Source organism: Salvelinus namaycush, unplaced genomic scaffold (assembly GCF_016432855.1).
Source record: "Salvelinus namaycush isolate Seneca unplaced genomic scaffold, SaNama_1.0 Scaffold635, whole genome shotgun sequence".
NCBI lineage: Eukaryota > Metazoa > Chordata > Actinopteri > Salmoniformes > Salmonidae > Salvelinus > Salvelinus namaycush.
Window position 1 is genome coordinate 23,891 of NW_024061348.1, and position 22,778 is coordinate 46,668.

At 47.0% G+C, this 22,778-nt stretch overlaps 1 protein-coding gene across 1 annotated transcript in view; it reads right to left on the minus strand.

Moving 5' to 3' along the window:
* Positions 1-200: 200 nt before the first annotated feature.
* LOC120042200 (ras-related protein Rab-21) overlaps positions 201-22,778 on the minus strand; it is a 45,156-nt gene continuing 22,578 nt past the window's right edge. Inside the window, exons 2-7 of the mRNA XM_038987076.1 lie at positions 10,464-10,523; positions 8,009-8,116; positions 7,630-7,693; positions 4,109-4,163; positions 3,729-3,817; positions 201-3,449 (exon numbers count right to left, since the gene is read on the minus strand). Of these exons, the coding sequence (XP_038843004.1) occupies positions 3,307-3,449; positions 3,729-3,817; positions 4,109-4,163; positions 7,630-7,693; positions 8,009-8,116; positions 10,464-10,523 (519 nt within the window). The 3' untranslated portion in view covers positions 201-3,306. The remainder of the gene's footprint in view (positions 3,450-3,728; positions 3,818-4,108; positions 4,164-7,629; positions 7,694-8,008; positions 8,117-10,463; positions 10,524-22,778) is intronic.

Consider the following 22,778-nt stretch of genomic DNA (forward strand, 5'->3'; position numbering starts at 1 on the left):
TCCTCCAATCAGAAGCAGTAGAACATGTTCTCCTCCAATCAGAAGCAGTAGAACATGTTCTCCTCCAATCAGAAGCAGTACGTGACTACCTAACGCTATGTATTCTGAATATGTTTGAGTCTAAGTTCAAAACGGTTGGAGGATGTGTAGTGAAGCTTCAATAGTTTCATTAAAAAGAATGACAATGTATTTGACACCTCTGCGTTGTAAATAGTTATAATTGTTCTATTACAAAACACACGACACTAGCAGTTAAAAAAATTACAATTCCAGAAAGTGTGCTTTCATCCACAATTGTTATTTCATTTTACAATCATTAAGACTATTGTACACTTTCCTACACCTGCGTATCCTTTCCCCAAAGCCTGTAAAAAGCAGATAAAACATCCAACGTTATTCATACTCTTCATCCGTTTTTTGGGTTGTTTTTTTAAATGTATTTGTTGTTGTTGTCATTTACATTTTTCACAGAGAAACTCAGCAAACAGGAAGAAAACGCAGTATAACAAAAGCATTGACAGTGACGGGTCAGTGCAGAACATCTGCTGTTTAAATCAGAGAGAAAGATCAAGAGAAAGGAGGGGAAGAGAGAACTTACGTTTTTTTTTTTGTTATTGAAAAAGCACAATGTCTGTATTCATAAAGGGTCTCAGAGCAGAAACGCTGATCTAGGATCAGTTTACTCTTTTAGAACTCAATAAGGTTACAGAGACAGGTGGGACTCCTACCGAGAAGCTTTATGAACACAGGCCAAGAAAAGAGCTGGATGACGGAATCAGAGGGCTTTCACCACTTCACCACCACAGAAGAAGAAGCAGTACCGAGGGCTTGGACACATTTCCATACAACATGTACTTTAGTTTATCAACAATAAAGATCAGTTTTTTTTTCTTCTTTCTAAAGAGAAACCAAATGCAGCCTTCAGAGACGGATCACCTCATCATGCACATTATCCTCGCAAAAAAAAAGGCCTAGAAATCTGGGGTATGAGTGTTTATGAGTTATAATGTAGTCTGTTGGTTTGTGTTCATTTGAGAGAGGTGGGGACAGTGTGTGTGTGTGTATTTCACGACAGTGTGTGAGTGTGTATTTCACACTAGTGTGTTAAAAGTCCATCTGCTAGTTTGTAGAAAGACAGAGGAGGCAGATTCCTTCCTTTCATGTTCTCTTCACCTCTTCATCACTCAGAAGTCTCATACGGATGGGTCAGCAGGGGGTGTCAGAAGTCTCATACGGATGGGTCAGCAGGGGGTGTCAGAAGTCTCATACGGATGGGTCAGCAGGGGGTGTCAGAAGTCTCATACGGATGGGTCAGCAGGGGGTGTCAGAAGTCTCATACGGATGGGTCAGCGGGGGGTGTCAGAAGTCTCATACGGATGGGTCAGCAGGGGGTGTCAGAAGTCTCATACGGATGGGTCAGCAGGGGGTGTCAGAAGTCTCATACGGATGGGTCAGCAGGGGGTGTCAGAAGTCTCATACGGATGGGTCAGCAGGGGGTGTCAGAAGTCTCATACGGATGGGTCAGGAGGGGGTGTCAGAAGTCTCATACGGATGGGTCAGGAGGGGGTGTCAGAAGTCTCATACGGATGGGTCAGCAGGGGGTGTCAGAAGTCTCATACGGATGGGTCGGGGGGGGTGTCAGAAGTCTCATACGGATGGGTCGGGGGGGGTGTCAGAAGTCTCATACGGATGGGTCAGCAGGGGGTGTCAGAAGTCTCATACGGATGGGTCAGGAGGGGGTGTCAGAAGTCTCATACGGATGGGTCAGGAGGGGGTGTCAGAAGTCTCATACGGATGGGTCAGGAGGGGGTGTCAGAAGTCTCATACGGATGGGTCAGGAGGGGGTGTCAGAAGTCTCATACGGATGGGTCAGGAGGGGGTGTCAGAAGTCTCATACGGATGGGTCAGCAGGGGGTGTCAGAAGTCTCATACGGATGGGTCAGAAAGGGGTGTCAGAAGTCTCATACGGATGGGTCAGAAAGGGGTGTCAGAAGTCTCATACGGATGGGTCAGCAGGGGGTGTCAGAAGTCTCATACGGATGGGTCAGCAGGGGGTGTCAGAAGTCTCATACGGATGGGTCAGCAGGGGGTGTCTGAAGTCTCATACGGATGGGTCAGCAGGGGGTGTCAGAAGTCTCATACGGATGGGTCAGCAGGGGGTGTCAGAAGTCTCATACGGATGGGTCAGCAGGGGGTGTCTGAAGTCTCATACGGATGGGTCAGCAGGGGGTGTCAGAAGTCTCATACGGATGGGTCAGGAGGGGGTGTCAGAAGTCTCATATGGATGGGTCAGCAGGGGGTGTCAGAAGTCTCATATGGATGGGTCAGCAGGGGGTGTCAGAAGTCTCATATGGATGGGTCAGGAGGGGGTGTCAGAAGTCTCATACGGATGGGTCAGCAGGGGGTGTCAGAAGTCTCATATGGATGGGTCAGGAATGGGCACCAATGAATGAATATTACAGTATAAAGAATAGTATATAAGCCAGCACATTGTTCCATAGAGGGAGAAGTGTAGTGAGTAAAGTGTACGATGACTCAGAGGGAGAACAGCAGTCTTCATGTCATAAGGAGGGAGATGAGAGGGGAGGCTGAGGGCAGAGGCAACAGTCCTGGTTGCTTAAGGGGGGGGGGGGAAGGGGGAGGGTGGGGTAGGTTGGGACGTGGAGGTGGGGGGTAAGTTGGGACGTGGAGGTGGGGGGTAAGTTGGGACATGGAGGTGGGGGGGTAAGTTGGGACATGGAGGTGGGGGGTAAGTTGGGACGTGGAGGTGGGGGGTAAGTTGGGACATGGAGGTGGGGGGGTAAGTTGGGACGTGGAGGTGGGGGGTAAGTTGGGACATGGAGGTGGGGGGGTAAGTTGGGACGTGGAGGTGGGGGGTAAGTTGGGACATGGAGGTGGGGGGTAAGTTGGGACGTGGAGGTGGGGGGGTAAGTTGGGATGTGGAGGTGGGGGTTAAGTTGGGACATGGAGGTGGGGGGTAAGTTGGGACGTGGAGGTGGGGGGTAAGTTGGGACATGGAGGTGGGGGGTAAGTTGGGACGTGGAGGTGGGGGGTAAGTTGGGACATGGAGGTGGGGGGGTAAGTTGGGACGTGGAGGTGGGGGGTAAGTTGGGACATGGAGGTGGGGGGTAAGTTGGGACGTGGAGGTGGGGGGGTAAGTTGGGATGTGGAGGTGGGGGTTAAGTTGGGATGTGGAGGTGGGGGTTAAGTTGGGACATGGAGGTGGGGGGTAAGTTGGGACATGGAGGTGGGGGGTAAGTTGGGACATGGAGGTGGGGGGGTAAGTTGGGATGTGGAGGGTGGAGGTTAAGCGGATGAGCAGCAGCCCCCCGCGGCCGTGGCGGCTTGAGGGTCATCGTCCACGATCTGTACGCCCCTTCGTGATGTCGTTGACTGGCTGGCTCCGTTACCCTTCGCCCTCTCCTCTGCTTGGGCCGTCTCCATCATTCCTGTCAACAAAAGGTAGACGAGAGGGAGAGTCAATACTGTGGGAGACCAAAGTCCTACCAACAAAATCTGAAAGTCCTTACAACCAAGAAAAGCCAAACATCCTACAAACAAAAGCTTTAAGTCCAATCTACAAAATTTAGAAGTACTACCAACAAATATCAAAGTCCTACCAGTTGGCCCATCATAATATAAATCGTTTCAAGTATTTTATTTTTGTCTCAACCTGAGCCGGTACATTCATCATCACTATTCCATAACACGTGAGAACGGCTGCTTACTTTTACACAGGTCAAGGAACAGTTCTTCTATTCCCTTGTTTAATTTGGCTGATGTGTGGTAGTGTTTTGCCCCCACGGACTCTGCATACCTGTGAGGAGAGGAATCCACAGAGAAGACAGACCAATCCGTTACACCAATCACCATTCAGTTGTCAACACTCAGACAAATGTGTGTTTTTAGTTATCAATATTCCGACCAATCACGTTTAGTTAACATTCAGACCAATCACCATTCAATTACATCAACATCCAAACAAAAGAAGGCTGTCGAGTTCCTGTTTAGACAACGTTATGAAAAGGTACTCCAAAAGCAGTACAGCACCATAAGCTGATAAGACTAAACACCCCTGCTGTACAAGGAGAAGAGTGACAAAACGAACCCTTCTGCCTCTTCAACTGATACATGTCTCTCCTTCTCCAGATCTACTTTATTACCTAAGAGAAGAACAAAGAGGATGTATTAGTTTAGAGATCACATACTGTATATTTGACATTAGCACCACCAACTGTACGTATAGTAGATTGAAGGCACACTTTATTTAACCAGGAAGAGACCATTGAGGTTAGAACCCTGTCATGTGATGGGGGTCGTGACTGCAACAGTCATGTTTATCTTGACAGCGTTAGTTTAACTCATGATTTACAATGCAGAAGTCATTGACCATCACAAACAATTACACCATATATATATATATATATATATATATATATATATATATATATATATATATATATATATATATAGAGATAGACATATAGTGTTATATATATATATATATATTTGCTCAGTGTGTATTATATATATATATAACAAAAATATAAAATGCAACATGTAAAGTGTTGGTCCCATAAGCTAAAATAAAAGAACGCAGAAATGTTCCATACTGACAAAAATTTCTCTCAAATATTGTGCACAAATGTATTTACATTCCTGTTTGTGAGCATTTCTCCTTTGCAAAGATAATCCATCCACCTGACAGACGTGGCATATCAAGAAGCTGATTAAACACCATGATCATTACACAGGTGCACCTTGTGCTGGGGACAATAAAGGGCCACTAAAAAAAATGTAGTTGTCACACAACACAATGTCACAGAAGTTTCAAGTTTTGAGGGAGCGGGCAATTGGAACCAAAGCTATTGCCAGGGGATTGAATGTTCATTTCTCTACCATAATTTCTATCAGTAACAAAGTCCATTTGTGGGGAATTTTTTTCTTCTTCTGATTGCTCAGTGGATGGGCCTGGCTCCCAAGTGGGTGGGCCTACGCCCTCCCAGGCCAACCTATGGCTGCACCCCTGTCCAGGCCAACCTATGGCTGCACCCCTGCCCAGGCCAACCTATGGCTGCACCCCTGCCCAGGCCAACCTATGGCTGCACCCCTGCCCAGGCCAACCTATGGCTGCACCCCTGCCCAGGCCAACCTATGGCTGCACCCCTGCCCAGGCCAACCTATGGCTGCACCCCTGCCCAGGCCAACCTATGGCTGCACCCCTGCCCAGGCCAACCTATGGCTGCAATTGACCGAATTCCTTATATGAACTGTAACTCAGTAAAATCGTTGCGTTAATATTTTTGTTCAGTATATGGTCATTTTCCCCCCTAATTTTTGTGAGAAAACAATTAAAATAACTTTCTATGGAAGTTTGTCTAGTTAAGATTAGATCCCATAAATCGGTTGACCAATATGTGATTATTATTATCTGAACCTGCAGGTCATCTATAAACGTTTGAACATCTTGGCCATGTACTGTTATAATCTCCACCCGGCACAACCAGAAGACGACTGGCCACCCCTCAGAGCCTGGTTCCTCTCTAGGTTTCTTCCTAGGTTCTGACCTTTCTAGGGAGTTTTTCCTAGCCACCGTGCTTCTAAACCTGCATTGCTTGCTGTTTGGGGTTTTAGGCTGGGTTTCTGTACAGCACTGTGACATCGACTGATTCAAAAAGGGCTTTATAAATACATTTGATTGATTGACCAATATAAAAATATATATATAAATTTCGGCCGATATAAGCCTTTTACAAAAATATTTGTATCTTTATTCCACAGCTAAAGCGCAGATATTATATAGATAGAATAAACAAATCCGTCTGAAGAGGGCGCTCTATGGACTGCTCGCTGAGCATCATAAAGCATCACAACGTGAGAGAGAGTAGCCATGGTGGGTTGACAGTGAGTAGTTTGCCACAGCCAGCGACAGCATATTTGAATAAGTAAATAAAGTACACTTCACCAAGCAATCAGCCCTGTCCTCATCACATTTTTCACTTCGTTAACGTTAGTTAGGCTTGTAGCTAGCCAGCACGGTAGTTAGCCTAGCTAGCCAGCAACGGTAGTTAGCCTAGCTAGCCAGCAACGGTAGTTAGCCTAGCTAGCCAGCAACGGTAGTTAGCCTAGCTAGCCAGCAACGGTAGTTAGCCTAGCTAGCCAGCAACGGTAGTTAGCCTAGCTAGCCAGCAACGGTAGTTAGCCTAGCTAGCCAGCAACGGTAGTTAGCCTAGCTAGCCAGCAACGGTAGTTAGCCAGCAATCTGTGCTACTTGTGTACTGTGCTACTGGACTGGTGCCAAAGTGACCAGTCATCCTTGCTACTAAAAGAACACCGTTACTATCTGGCCCAATTGGATTTTAGGTCGTTTTTCTGAAATATACAATCTGCAAAAAGCAAGACAGTTGGCGCAGATCTGTCATTCAGGCCATGTGCATTCATGACGAGATTAGATTGTTAGCCAGCTAGTTAAATTAGAACGTGTGACTAAAACCAGTGTGGTAAAGATTTTCTAGTATGAAATTTTTTAGTCATCAACACATGCCATTAGTTGAAATAATAAATGTTGTATTGAATAAGTGTGTAATTTACATGATGGTTTCAGTAAGAAACCATGTTTCATAATGAACAACTAGCGTGTGCGTGTCATAACAAGCTCTCATTGGGAGGTTACCATGAAGTGTTTCTTTACATGACCTGACATCTAGTGGTGATATTACGAACTGCATCTCACTGCCTAGGTTGTGAACAGTGCAGTTTCAGATTGACTTTGAGACCTTGTTAATTAGTGTGCTTGTGGTGTTTCAGCACAGACACCTCTGTATTCTTATGCACTGCCATAGATAGGTACAACTTAAATATTTGTCTAAGAAGGTAAACTGAACAACGGTTTTTGTATTTACTTTCATATTTATTTAGGATATAGTAGCTTTTTGGTTGTTATCTTGTAAACAACAAATAGAATGTTCTTAAATGATGCGTTATTTTTATTATTTCGTTAAGAAATCATAATTTTGAGTATCTGTTAAACCTTTAGAACACAATTTGTGAGAAAAAAAGTGTGTTTTTCATTCCACCTCTAAAAAAACAATATATAGAAATCGGTGACTGTTGCCTCCATAAAATCGGTATCGGACCCAAAAATCCCATATGGGTCGGGCTCTAGTTAAGATATCAATATAAATATTGAGGAGGATGTAACCACAACAATGTCAACCATTATTTCCTCCGTGCAACTCGTCCTGCATTTGAAAGGTTCCACAGCTGCTGGTCGGAGAGAACTTTGTGAACGTCAGGGTTGAAAGTTCTAGGCTTTAGTTTTGACATTTCAGAGGGCGAGAGCAATGGGATGTGTTTGGAGCACATTTAGCTGTCTGACAGCTTGTCTTACGTGACTGAAACTTGGAGGCAACAGAATATCCGAGACAATCAAACTATGTACTCGACTCCCTCCATCTTGGCAACATTATAATGAAATTATTAGGATTTCTATTTAATTGCAGGGCCCGTAACTAAACAAAATTCTCTGCGCCCCTTCAAGATCGATCCATTTACAGGGTGAAATGTGACAGACAATAAAATAAGAAGTGTTGAAAAGTGAAAAGTTAGCTATGGTCTGCAATAACTTACCTACTATACATAAACAAATCTCATTCCCCAACATTTTTCTCAATTCTTTGACCCAGTTTTTCACCTACAAAGCAAAAAACATTACATTTCACATTTCATATCGATTTACAGTTCAAGAAAACAAATTTCAACATTAGAACACGAGACACTGATGCAAATTAAATATGAATATGTAAATCAATAGAAAATATTTCAGTAATATATCTGGACATTTCTATGTAACACATTTTTGAAATGATGTTCTTCTCTTCAGAGGCTGTGTTCCTAATAGCACCCTGTTTCCCTATGGGCCCTGGTCAAATGTAGTGCATCGTATAGGGATTAGGGTGCTCTTTGGGACACAGCCCTGCTGTTCTCCCCCCGAGGAGATCATAGCTACCTTCTGGAAAGAGTCCTCATCTGTGATGTCATAGACCAATATGGCTCCGTTGGAGTCTCTGTAGTAGATGGGACCTAACGCGTGGAACCGCTCCTGACCTGCTGTATCCTGGGGTGGAGAGAGAGAGTCCACCGTTCAAGCCTCTGGAAAAAGACCGTTTGAAACACTAACCATGGACAGTGACTGGCTACAGATTGGTGGCAAGAACAACATTACACACAAGAAGGAAGAAACACCTGCAAGCCAGACTGATTCAGCCAAATAATGTAAACGATGCATCTCTCTCTGCCTGCAACAGACTGACTCAAATCAAAATGGATGCCAAATTCATGTTCCTATTGCATCAAATGAGGCAGGACCATATGTTACACTGCAGGACCATATGTTACAGGACAGAGAGCGATCACTGCAGGACCATGTGTTACAGGACAGAGAGCGATCACTGCAGGACCATGTGTTACAGGACAGAGAGCGATCACTGCAGGACCATGTGTTACAGGACAGAGGGAGATCACTGCAGGACCATGTGTTACAGGACAGAGAGAGATCACTGCAGGACCATGTGTTACAGGACAGAGAGATCACTGCAGGACCATGTGTTACAGGACAGAGGGAGATCACTGCAGGACCATGTGTTACAGGACAGAGAGAGATCACTGCAGGACCATGTGTTACAGGACAGAGAGAGATCACTGCAGGACCATGTGTTACAGGACAGAGAGAGATCACTGCAGGACCATATGTTACAGGACAGAGAGAGATCACTGCAGGACCATATGTTACAGGACAGAGAGAGATCACTGCAGGACCATGTGTTACAGGACAGAGAGAGATCACTGCAGGACCATATGTTACAGGACAGAGAGAGATCACTGCAGGACCATATGTTACAGGACAGAGAGAGATCACTGCAGGACCATGTGTTACAGGACAGAGAGAGATCACTGCAGGACCATATGTTACAGGACAGAGAGAGATCACTGCAGGACCATATGTTACAGGACAGAGAGAGATCACTGCAGGACCATGTGTTACAGGACAGAGAGAGATCACTGCAGGACCATGTGTTACAGGACAGAGAGAGATCACTGCAGGACCATGTGTTACTGGACAGAGAGAGATCACTGCAGGACCATGTGTTACAGGACAGAGGGAGATCACTGCAGGACCATGTGTTACAGGACAGAGGGAGATCACTGCAGGACCATGTGTTACAGGACAGAGAGAGATCACTGCAGGACCATGTGTTACAGGACAGAGAGAGATCACTGCAGGACCATGTGTTACAGGACAGAGGGAGATCACTGCAGGACCATGTGTTACAGGACAGAGGGAGATCACTGCAGGACCATATGTTACAGGACAGAGAGAGATCACTGCAGGACCATGTGTTACAGGACAGAGAGAGATCACTGCAGGACCATATGTTACAGGACAGAGGGAGATCACTGCAGGACCATATGTTACAGGACAGAGAGAGATCAGTGCAGGACCATATGTTACAGGACAGAGGGAGATCACTGCAGGACCATATGTTACAGGACAGAGAGAGATCACTGCAGGACCATGTGTTACAGGACAGAGAGAGATCACTGCAGGACCATATGTTACAGGACAGAGGGAGATCACTGCAGGACCATATGTTACAGGACAGAGGGAGATCACTGCAGGACCATATGTTACAGGACAGAGAGAGATCACTGCAGGACCATATGTTACAGGACAGAGAGAGATCACTGCAGGACCATGTGTTACAGGACAGAGAGCGATCACTGCAGGACCATGTGTTACAGGACAGAGAGAGATCACTGCAGGACCATGTGTTACAGGACAGAGGGAGATCACTGCAGGACCATGTGTTACAGGACAGAGGGAGATCACTGCAGGACCATATGTTACAGGACAGAGAGAGATCACTGCAGGACCATGTGTTACAGGACAGAGAGAGATCACTGCAGGACCATATGTTACAGGACAGAGGGAGATCACTGCAGGACCATATGTTACAGGACAGAGAGAGATCACTGCAGGACCATATGTTACAGGACAGAGGGAGATCACTGCAGGACAGAGAGAGATCACTGCAGGACCATGTGTTACAGGACAGAGGGAGATCACTGCAGGACCATGTGTTACAGGACAGAGGGAGATCACTGCAGGACCATGTGTTACAGGACAGAGAGAGATCACTGCAGGACCATGTGTTACAGGACAGAGGGAGATCACTGCAGGACCATATGTTACAGGACAGAGGGAGATCACTGCAGGACCATATGTTACAGGACAGAGGGAGATCACTGCAGGACCATATCATTTCTTCGAGGAGGAACAGGAAGTCAAAGCAGATGAAGGGATCTACATCCTGTTCCCCATATGAGCCCTGGTCAAAAGCAGTGCACCATGTATTTTGGGACCCAGAGGAGTGTCCGACACGCTGAGAGAGAGCAGGCCTTACCCATATGGCCAGGTTCACCCTCTTCCCTGTGATGTTGAGCTTCTTGGTGAGGAAGGAGGCCTGGAAGAGACAAAAACACATTAGTCATGTGTCTGGAGAAACACACACAGTAACAGGCCCTGTTTTAACTGACACAGTATTAACTAGATTCAGCTCCTATCAACAAGGTGCTGTGAAGAAACACGTAAGACGCACAGGGAGGAACAGGGACAGACATCAGCTGTGACACGGGCCCTGGTGAACAGGGACAGACGTCAGCTGTGACACGGGCCCTGGTGAACAGGGACAGACGTCAGCTGTGACACGGGCCCTGGTGAACAGGGACAGACGTCAGCTGTGACACGGGCCCTGGTGAACAGGGACAGACATCAGCTGAGACACGGGCCCTGGTGAACAGGGACAGACGTCAGCTGTGACACGGGCCCTGGTGAACAGGGACAGACGTCAGCTGTGACACGGGCCCTGGTGAACAGGGACAGACATCAGCTGTGACACGGGCCCTGGTGAACAGGGACAGGGATAGGCTCCCCCTTGCCAAGTCTTGCCTGGCAGTGGATGTGTGTCATTGGGAAAACGATCCCCTTTTAGCCCAGTCATCTACCTGGAAAACCATTCCGTGGGGAACACGTTCCTTCTTAGTATGTAACAACTACACTATATACTTTGACAACTTTAGTAAGTCAAGTCATTCTGTTCCCATCCACAATCTCTGTTGCGGTAACATCATCATCATCTCTACATTCTCTTCCTCATTAAGACACAAAGGGATTCCATAATGAAAAGAGCTCTGTTGAGAAATGAAGACATTTAGTTGAATGGGTGTTCTACTCAGGAAAGGGTAGGCAATAACTTTATAATTCACCCGACTGTCAGAGGAAAGATTACCAGAAAGGAGATCCTCATTTCTTTCTCAGACTGACATTTCAGCATCTGCCTGCCTCTGAGCTTTAGATTTGTAATAGAACTGACAGTTTGAGAGAGTGAGAGAAACAGATAATGAGTTTTAAAACAGCATGAAGATACAACAACATCTGCTAATGTCATTAAGGCCCAGTCAGATTGACTAGGCTAGCTGAGGACATATTGCATGTCATTAAGGCCCAGTCAGATTGACTAGGCTAGCTGAGGACATATTGCATGTCATTAAGGCCCAGTCAGATTGACTAGGCTAGCTGAGGACATATTGCATGTCATTAAGGCCCAGTCAGATTGACTAGGCTAGCTGAGGACATATTGCATGTCATTAAGGCCCAGTCAGATTGACTAGGCTAGCTGAGGACACATTGTATCCCCGCTCTCAGTCCACCAGCATATGATCACAATCACGTGTTGCTCAGCAGGGTTCTAGAATTCCAGTCAGTCCCCTGTATCCACGGCAACACGCTATCCAGATAGTACAGTAGAACAGCTCAGTCACGTAGGCTAATCCAGGAAAACCTGAGGATACTGATGGGATTACTAGGTCTTGTTAAAAACATTGGGGAGCAGCGGTGCTAGCTGCGTCACTACAGATCCTGGTTCGATTTCAGGCTGTGTTGCAGCCGACCGCAACCGGGTGACCCATGAGGCGGCGCACAATTGGCCCAGCGTCATCCAGATTAGGGGAGGGTTTGGCCACCTGGGATGTCATCGTCCCATCACGCTCCTTGTGGCGGGCCGAGCGCATGCACGGTTGTCAGCTGTACGGTGTTTCCTCCCACACATTGGTGCGGCTGGCTTCTGGGTTAAGCGAGCATTGTGTCAAGAAGCAGTGCGGCTTGGCTGGGTCTTGTTTTGGAACACGCACGGCTCTCGACCTTCGCCTCTCCCGAGTCCGTACGGGAGTTGCAGCGATGGGACAAGACTAACTACCAATTGGATACCACGAAATTGGGGAGAAAATGGGGTAAAAAAATTACTAAAAAATACATTGGGGAGCATTTGGATGTTGTTTTTATTTGGATCCAGATTCATAACTGATGAATGTCAGGGAAAGTAATCTGAAGACGAAGCCTACTGTGTGAGGTATGATAGTTGGGTAAATGATTGACAATCAGTGTTCAGTTCATACATGACGCAACACCTCTCAGATGTTGTCCTGCCGTTATGGTTTTTCTTTCTGCAGCTATAAGACAAGACAACACAGGCCATTTCCACACGTTTCAGCCAGGCATCCAGACGCCCAGTTAGAGTAGAGACATGTTCAAAATGTGCCTTGGTGGAGGATGACATAAAGACTGCATATTGGTTCCTGCCTCACAACTAAACCAGTTACCTCCAAAGCATCTCGTTTTCCTCCAAGACAGAAACTAACAATGAAAGTGAAAAGGTGTGAACTCAGACAACATACCACATCACAATCACAAACAACCTTTCTCCAGCAGGAAGGTATTTTACCCAGGATCCTCTCATTAGCTTCTAGAGCTGGCCAGTATCTCTAGTCGGCTCTGGGCAGAGCTAATGACCCGGCTGTCTGCCTGGAGCCTCTGTCTCTCAGCCAGGAACAGCCCAGTGATGACTGACCAATAAAAAGCTTTTGGCTGCTCTGAAGAAGTGGAGACTAACAGAGGAATAAATAAAGTGTCCTGAGGAGAATTGAAGTCTGAGGGAGAGAGAGACAAAGAGCTCTGACAGAGAGAGGAATGAGGTGAGACCAGGGCCGGACCTCTCATTAGGCAAGATTAGGCAGATTGACAAGGGCGACATTTTCTGAGCTCAACTGACCAAGACGCACCCCCAACAACACATAAAACCTCACATAATTCTGCCCAAAAACAATGACAATTTCTCTCAACCAGTGGCATATTGGCGCTGATGCCGCGCTGTGATAAGCAGTGCCCACTTTGTCAACGGCAGGGACACAAAATATTTATCTTGTCCATTACCAGCGTTCCTCTCCAGGGTGCTGTTGGAGAGATTGGTCGCTGCAGCGCTCCACCAACATTACGACAAAAAACGAATCTAACATAAATGTATCAGATATAGGATAAGGTAGAAAGAGTATGTGGCATTTTCTGTAGCCTTCAGCCTGGAGATAAAATGGATGACAAAGTAATGAGACTGAAACTTTTATAAATCAGTGGTTTCAAGTGGTTACACGCTGATCATAGCGAAAAAGAAAATACTTCTGCATTTCCCGCTGTGTAAACGCAATGCAAACAGACTCAGGATATCTCCTCCTGATAAAGTTGGGTAGCTGATATCCAGAGTTTAAATAGCCAGATTGATTAGTCACAGGAATCAGGACTAATAAAGCCAATGCAACGACCTGTTTTACAGACGGTGGGCGTAACACACGGATGGGCATTCAGAACATTCCATTGAGGGCCGATGTAACAGTACAGCTTCCGTCCCTCTCCTCGCCCCTACCTGGGCTCGAACCAGGGACCCTCTGCACACATAGACAACAGCCACCCTCGAAGCATCGCTCCACAAAAGCCGCAGCCCTTGCAGAGCAAGGGGAACAACTACTTCAAGGTCTCAGAGCGAGTGACGTCACCGATTGAAACGCTATTAACGCACACCCCACTAACTAGCTAGTCATTTCACATCGGTTACACCAACATGGTAGGCTACAGCCCAGTAACTAGCTAGTCATTTCACATCGGTTACACCAACATGGTAGGCTACAGCCCAGTAACTAGCTAGTCATTTCACATCGGTTACACCGACATGGTAGGCTACAGCCCAGTAACTAGCTAGTCATTTCACATCGGTTACACTGACATGGTAGGCTACACCCCAGTAACTAGCTAGTCATTTCACATCGGTTACACCGACATGGTAGGCTACAGCCCAGTAACTAGCTAGTCATTTCACATCGGTTACACCGACATGGTAGGCTACAGCCCAGTAACTAGCTAGTCATTTCACATCGGTTACACCGACATGGTAGGCTACACCCCAGTAACTAGCTAGTCATTTCACATCGGTTACACCGACATGGTAGGCTACAGCCCAGTAACTAGCTAGTCATTTCACATCGGTTACACCGACATGGTAGGCTACAGCCCAGTAACTAGCTAGTCATTTCACATCGGTTACACCGACATGGTAGGCTACAGCCCAGTAACTAGCTAGTCATTTCACATCGGTTACACCGACATGGTAGGCTACACCCCAGTAACTAGCTAGTCATTTCACATCGGTTACACCGACATGGTAGGCTACAGCCCAGTAACTAGCTAGTCATTTCACATCGGTTACACTGACATGGTAGGCTACACCCCAGTAACTAGCTAGTCATTTCACATCGGTTACACTGACATGGTAGGCTACACCCCAGTAACTAGCTAGTCATTTCACATCGGTTACACCGACATGGTAGGCTACAGCCCAGTAACTAGCTAGTCATTTCACATCGGTTACACTGACATGGTAGGCTACACCCCAGTAACTAGCTAGTCATTTCACATCGGTTACACTGACATGGTAGGCTACACCCCAGTAACTAGCTAGTCATTTCACATCGGTTACACCGACATGGTAGGCTACAGCCCAGTAACTAGCTAGTCATTTCACATCGGTTACACCAAAATGGTAGGCTACACCCCAGTAACTAGCTAGCCATTTCACATCGGTTACACCGACATGGTAGGCTACACCCCAGTAACTAGCTAGTCATTTCACATCGGTTACACCGACATGGTAGGCCACACCCCAGTAACTAGCTAGTCATTTCACATCGGTTACACCGACATGGTAGGCCACACCCCAGTAACTAGCTAGTCATTTCACATCGGTTACACCGACATGGTAGGCTACACCCCAGTAACTAGCTAGTCATTTCACATCGGTTACACCGACATGGTAGGCTACACCCCAGTAACTAGCTAGTCATTTCACATCGGTTACACCGACATGGTAGGCTACACCCCACTAACTAGCTAGTCATTTCACATCGGTTACACCGACATGGTAGGCTACACCCCAGTAACTAGCTAGTCATTTCACATCGGTTACACCAACATGGTAGGCTACAGCCCAGTAACTAGCTAGCCATTTCACATCGGTTACACCGACATGGTAGGCTACAGCCCAGTAACTAGCTAGTCATTTCACATCGGTTACACCGACATGGTAGGCTACAGCCCAGTAACTAGCTAGTCATTTCACATCGGTTACACCGACATGGTAGGCTACACCCCAGTAACTAGCTAGCCATTTCACATCGGTTACACCGACATGGTAGGCTACACCCCAGTAACTAGCTAGTCATTTCACATCGGTTACACCGACATGGTAGGCTACACCCCAGTAACTAGCTAGTCATTTCACATCGGTTACACCGACATGGTAGGCTACAGCCCAGTAACTAGCTAGTCATTTCACATCGGTTACACCGACATGGTAGGCTACAGCCCAGTAACTAGCTAGTCATTTCACATCGGTTACACTGACATGGTAGGCTACACCCCAGTAACTAGCTAGTCATTTCACATCGGTTACACCGACATGGTAGGCTACAGCCCAGTAACTAGCTAGTCATTTCACATCGGTTACACTGACATGGTAGGCTACACCCCAGTAACTAGCTAGTCATTTCACATCGGTTACACCGACATGGTAGGCTACACCCCAGTAACTAGCTAGTCATTTCACATCGGTTACACCGACATGGTAGGCTACACCCCAGTAACTAGCTAGTCATTTCACATCGGTTACACTGACATGGTAGGCTACACCCCAGTAACTAGCTAGTCATTTCACATCGGTTACACCGACATGGTAGGCTACACCCCAGTAACTAGCTAGTCATTTCACATCGGTTACACCGACATGGTAGGCTACACCCCAGTAACTAGCTAGTCATTTCACATCGGTTACACCGACATGGTAGGCTACACCCCAGTAACTAGCTAGTCATTTCACATCGGTTACACCGACATGGTAGGCTACACCCCAGTAACTAGCTAGTCATTTCACATCGGTTACACCGACATGGTAGGCTACACCCCACTAACTAGCTAGTCATTTCACATCTGTTACACCGACATGGTAGGCTACAGCCCAGTAACTAGCTAGTCATTTCACATCGGTTACACCGACATGGTAGGCTACACCCCAGTAACTAGCTAGTCATTTCACATCGGTTACACCGACATGGTAGGCTACACCCCACTAACTAGCTAGTCATTTCACATCGGTTACACCGACATGGTAGGCTACAGCCCAGTAACTAGCTAGTCATTTCACATCGGTTACACCGACATGGTAGGCTACAGCCCAGTAACTAGCTAGTCATTTCACATCGGTTACACCGACATGGTAGGCTACAGCCCAGTAACTAGCTAGTCATTTCACATCGGTTACACCGACATGGTAGGCCACACCCCAGTAACTAGCTAGTCATTTCACATCGGTTACACCGACATGGTAGGCCACACCCCAGTAACTAGCTAGTCATTTCACATCGGTTACACCGACATGGTAGGCTACAGCCCAGTAACTAGCTAGTCATTTCACATCGGTTACACCGACATGGTAGGCTACACCCCAGTAACTAGCTAGTCATTTCACATCGGTTACACCGACATGGTAGGCTACAGCCCAGTAACTAGCTAGTCATTTCACATCGGTTACACCGACATGGTAGGCTACAGCCCAGTAACTAGCTAGTCATTTCACATCGGTTACACTGACATGGTAGGCTACACCCCAGTAACTAGCTAGTCATTTCACATCGGTTACACCGACATGGTAGGCTACAGCCCAGTAACTAGCTAGTCATTTCACATCGGTTACACCGACATGGTAGGCTACAGCCCAGTAACTAGCTAGTCATTTCACATCGGTTACACCGACATGGTAGGCTACACCCCAGTAACTAGCTAGTCATTTCACATCGGTTACACCGACATGGTAGGCTACAGCCCAGTAACTAGCTAGTCATTTCACATCGGTTACACCAACATGGTAGGCTACAGCCCAGTAACTAGCTAGTCATTTCACATCGGTTACACCGACATGGTAGGCTACAGCCCAGTAACTAGCTAGTCATTTCACATCGGTTACACCGACATGGTAGGCTACACCCCAGTAACTAGCTAGTCATTTCACATCGGTTACACCGACATGGTAGGCTACAGCCCAGTAACTAGCTAGTCATTTCACATCGGTTACACTGACATGGTAGGCTACACCCCAGTAACTAGCTAGTCATTTCACATCGGTTACACTGACATGGTAGGCTACACCCCAGTAACTAGCTAGTCATTTCACATCGGTTACACCGACATGGTAGGCTACAGCCCAGTAACTAGCTAGTCATTTCACATCGGTTACACTGACATGGTAGGCTACACCCCAGTAACTAGCTAGTCATTTCACATCGGTTACACTGACATGGTAGGCTACACCCCAGTAACTAGCTAGTCATTTCACATCGGTTACACCGACATGGTAGGCTACAGCCCAGTAACTAGCTAGTCATTTCACATCGGTTACACCAAAATGGTAGGCTACACCCCAGTAACTAGCTAGCCATTTCACATCGGTTACACCGACATGGTAGGCTACACCCCAGTAACTAGCTAGTCATTTCACATCGGTTACACCGACATGGTAGGCCACACCCCAGTAACTAGCTAGTCATTTCACATCGGTTACACCGACATGGTAGGCCACACCCCAGTAACTAGCTAGTCATTTCACATCGGTTACACCGACATGGTAGGCTACACCCCAGTAACTAGCTAGTCATTTCACATCGGTTACACCGACATGGTAGGCTACACCCCAGTAACTAGCTAGTCATTTCACATCGGTTACACCGACATGGTAGGCTACACCCCACTAACTAGCTAGTCATTTCACATCGGTTACACCGACATGGTAGGCTACACCCCAGTAACTAGCTAGTCATTTCACATCGGTTACACCAACATGGTAGGCTACAGCCCAGTAACTAGCTAGCCATTTCACATCGGTTACACCGACATGGTAGGCTACAGCCCAGTAACTAGCTAGTCATTTCACATCGGTTACACCGACATGGTAGGCTACACCCCAGTAACTAGCTAGTCATTTCACATCGGTTACACTGACATGGTAGGCTACACCCCAGTAACTAGCTAGTCATTTCACATCGGTTACACCGACATGGTAGGCTACACCCCAGTAACTAGCTAGTCATTTCACATCGGTTACACCGACATGGTAGGCTACACCCCACTAACTAGCTAGTCATTTCACATCGGTTACACCGACATGGTAGGCTACAGCCCAGTAACTAGCTAGTCATTTCACATCGGTTACACCGACATGGTAGGCTACAGCCCAGTAACTAGCTAGTCATTTCACATCGGTTACACCGACATGGTAGGCTACAGCCCAGTAACTAGCTAGTCATTTCACATCGGTTACACCGACATGGTAGGCTACAGCCCAGTAACTAGCTAGTCATTTCACATCGGTTACACCGACATGGTAGGCCACACCCCAGTAACTAGCTAGTCATTTCACATCGGTTACACCGACATGGTAGGCCACACCCCAGTAACTAGCTAGTCATTTCACATCGGTTACACCGACATGGTAGGCTACAGCCCAGTAACTAGCTAGTCATTTCACATCGGTTACACCGACATGGTAGGCTACACCCCAGTAACTAGCTAGTCATTTCACATCGGTTACACCGACATGGTAGGCTACAGCCCAGTAACTAGCTAGTCATTTCACATCGGTTACACCGACATGGTAGGCTACAGCCCAGTAACTAGCTAGTCATTTCACATCGGTTACACTGACATGGTAGGCTACACCCCAGTAACTAGCTAGTCATTTCACATCGGTTACACCGACATGGTAGGCTACAGCCCAGTAACTAGCTAGTCATTTCACATCGGTTACACCGACATGGTAGGCTACAGCCCAGTAACTAGCTAGTCATTTCACATCGGTTACACCGACATGGTAGGCTACACCCCAGTAACTAGCTAGTCATTTCACATCGGTTACACCGACATGGTAGGCTACAGCCCAGTAACTAGCTAGTCATTTCACATCGGTTACACCAACATGGTAGGCTACAGCCCAGTAACTAGCTAGTCATTTCACATCGGTTACACCGACATGGTAGGCTACAGCCCAGTAACTAGCTAGTCATTTCACATCGGTTACACCGACATGGTAGGCTACACCCCAGTAACTAGCTAGTCATTTCACATCGGTTACACCGACATGGTAGGCTACAGCCCAGTAACTAGCTAGTCATTTCACATCGGTTACACTGACATGGTAGGCTACACCCCAGTAACTAGCTAGTCATTTCACATCGGTTACACTGACATGGTAGGCTACACCCCAGTAACTAGCTAGTCATTTCACATCGGTTACACCGACATGGTAGGCTACAGCCCAGTAACTAGCTAGTCATTTCACATCGGTTACACTGACATGGTAGGCTACACCCCAGTAACTAGCTAGTCATTTCACATCGGTTACACTGACATGGTAGGCTACACCCCAGTAACTAGCTAGTCATTTCACATCGGTTACACCGACATGGTAGGCTACAGCCCAGTAACTAGCTAGTCATTTCACATCGGTTACACCAAAATGGTAGGCTACACCCCAGTAACTAGCTAGCCATTTCACATCGGTTACACCGACATGGTAGGCTACACCCCAGTAACTAGCTAGTCATTTCACATCGGTTACACCGACATGGTAGGCCACACCCCAGTAACTAGCTAGTCATTTCACATCGGTTACACCGACATGGTAGGCCACACCCCAGTAACTAGCTAGTCATTTCACATCGGTTACACCGACATGGTAGGCTACACCCCAGTAACTAGCTAGTCATTTCACATCGGTTACACCGACATGGTAGGCTACACCCCAGTAACTAGCTAGTCATTTCACATCGGTTACACCGACATGGTAGGCTACACCCCACTAACTAGCTAGTCATTTCACATCGGTTACACCGACATGGTAGGCTACACCCCAGTAACTAGCTAGTCATTTCACATCGGTTACACCAACATGGTAGGCTACAGCCCAGTAACTAGCTAGCCATTTCACATCGGTTACACCGACATGGTAGGCTACAGCCCAGTAACTAGCTAGTCATTTCACATCGGTTACACCGACATGGTAGGCTACAGCCCAGTAACTAGCTAGTCATTTCACATCGGTTACACCGACATGGTAGGCTACACCCCAGTAACTAGCTAGCCATTTCACATCGGTTACACCGACATGGTAGGCTACACCCCAGTAACTAGCTAGTCATTTCACATCGGTTACACCGACATGGTAGGCTACACCCCAGTAACTAGCTAGTCATTTCACATCGGTTACACCGACATGGTAGGCTACAGCCCAGTAACTAGCTAGTCATTTCACATCGGTTACACCGACATGGTAGGCTACAGCCCAGTAACTAGCTAGTCATTTCACATCGGTTACACTGACATGGTAGGCTACACCCCAGTAACTAGCTAGTCATTTCACATCGGTTACACCGACATGGTAGGCTACAGCCCAGTAACTAGCTAGTCATTTCACATCGGTTACACTGACATGGTAGGCTACACCCCAGTAACTAGCTAGTCATTTCACATCGGTTACACCGACATGGTAGGCTACACCCCAGTAACTAGCTAGTCATTTCACATCGGTTACACCGACATGGTAGGCTACACCCCAGTAACTAGCTAGTCATTTCACATCGGTTACACCGACATGGTAGGCTACACCCCAGTAACTAGCTAGTCATTTCACATCGGTTACACCGACATGGTAGGCTACACCCCAGTAACTAGCTAGTCATTTCACATCGGTTACACCGACATGGTAGGCTACACCCCAGTAACTAGCTAGTCATTTCACATCGGTTACACCGACATGGTAGGCTACACCCCAGTAACTAGCTAGTCATTTCACATCGGTTACACCGACATGGTAGGCTACACCCCACTAACTAGCTAGTCATTTCACATCTGTTACACCGACATGGTAGGCTACAGCCCAGTAACTAGCTAGTCATTTCACATCTGTTACACCGACATGGTAGGCTACAGCCCAGTAACTAGCTAGTCATTTCACATCGGTTACACCGACATGGTAGGCTACAGCCCAGTAACTAGCTAGTCATTTCACATCGGTTACACCGACATGGTAGGCTACAGCCCAGTAACTAGCTAGTCATTTCACATCGGTTACACCGACATGGTAGGCTACAGCCCAGTAACTAGCTAGTCATTTCACATCGGTTACACCGACATGGTAGACTACACCCCAGTAACTAGCTAGTCATTTCACATCGGTTACACCGACATGGTAGGCTACACCCCAGTAACTAGCTAGTCATTTCACATCGGTTACACCGACATGGTAGGCTACACCCCAGTAACTAGCTAGTCATTTCACATCGGTTACACCGACATGGTAGGCTACAGCCCAGTAACTAGCTAGTCATTTCACATCGGTTACACCGACATGGTAGGCTACAGCCCAGTAACTAGCTAGTCATTTCACATCGGTTACACCGACATGGTAGGCTACAGCCCAGTAACTAGCTAGTCATTTCACATCGGTTACACCGACATGGTAGGCCACACCCCAGTAACTAGCTAGTCATTTCACATCGGTTACACCGACATGGTAGGCTACAGCCCAGTAACTAGCTAGTCATTTCACATCGGTTACACTGACATGGTAGGCTACACCCCAGTAACTAGCTAGTCATTTCACATCGGTTACACCGACATGGTAGGCTACACCCCAGTAACTAGCTAGTCATTTCACATCGGTTACACCGACATGGTAGGCTACACCCCAGTAACTAGCTAGTCATTTCACATCGGTTACACTGACATGGTAGGCTACACCCCAGTAACTAGCTAGTCATTTCACATCGGTTACACCGACATGGTAGGCTACACCCCAGTAACTAGCTAGTCATTTCACATCGGTTACACCGACATGGTAGGCTACACCCCACTAACTAGCTAGTCATTTCACATCGGTTACACCGACATGGTAGGCTACAGCCCAGTAACTAGCTAGTCATTTCACATCGGTTACACCGACATGGTAGGCTACAGCCCAGTAACTAGCTAGTCATTTCACATCGGTTACACCGACATGGTAGGCTACAGCCCAGTAACTAGCTAGTCATTTCACATCGGTTACACCGACATGGTAGGCTACAGCCCAGTAACTAGCTAGTCATTTCACATCGGTTACACCGACATGGTAGGCCACACCCCAGTAACTAGCTAGTCATTTCACATCGGTTACACCGACATGGTAGGCCACACCCCAGTAACTAGCTAGTCATTTCACATCGGTTACACCGACATGGTAGGCTACAGCCCAGTAACT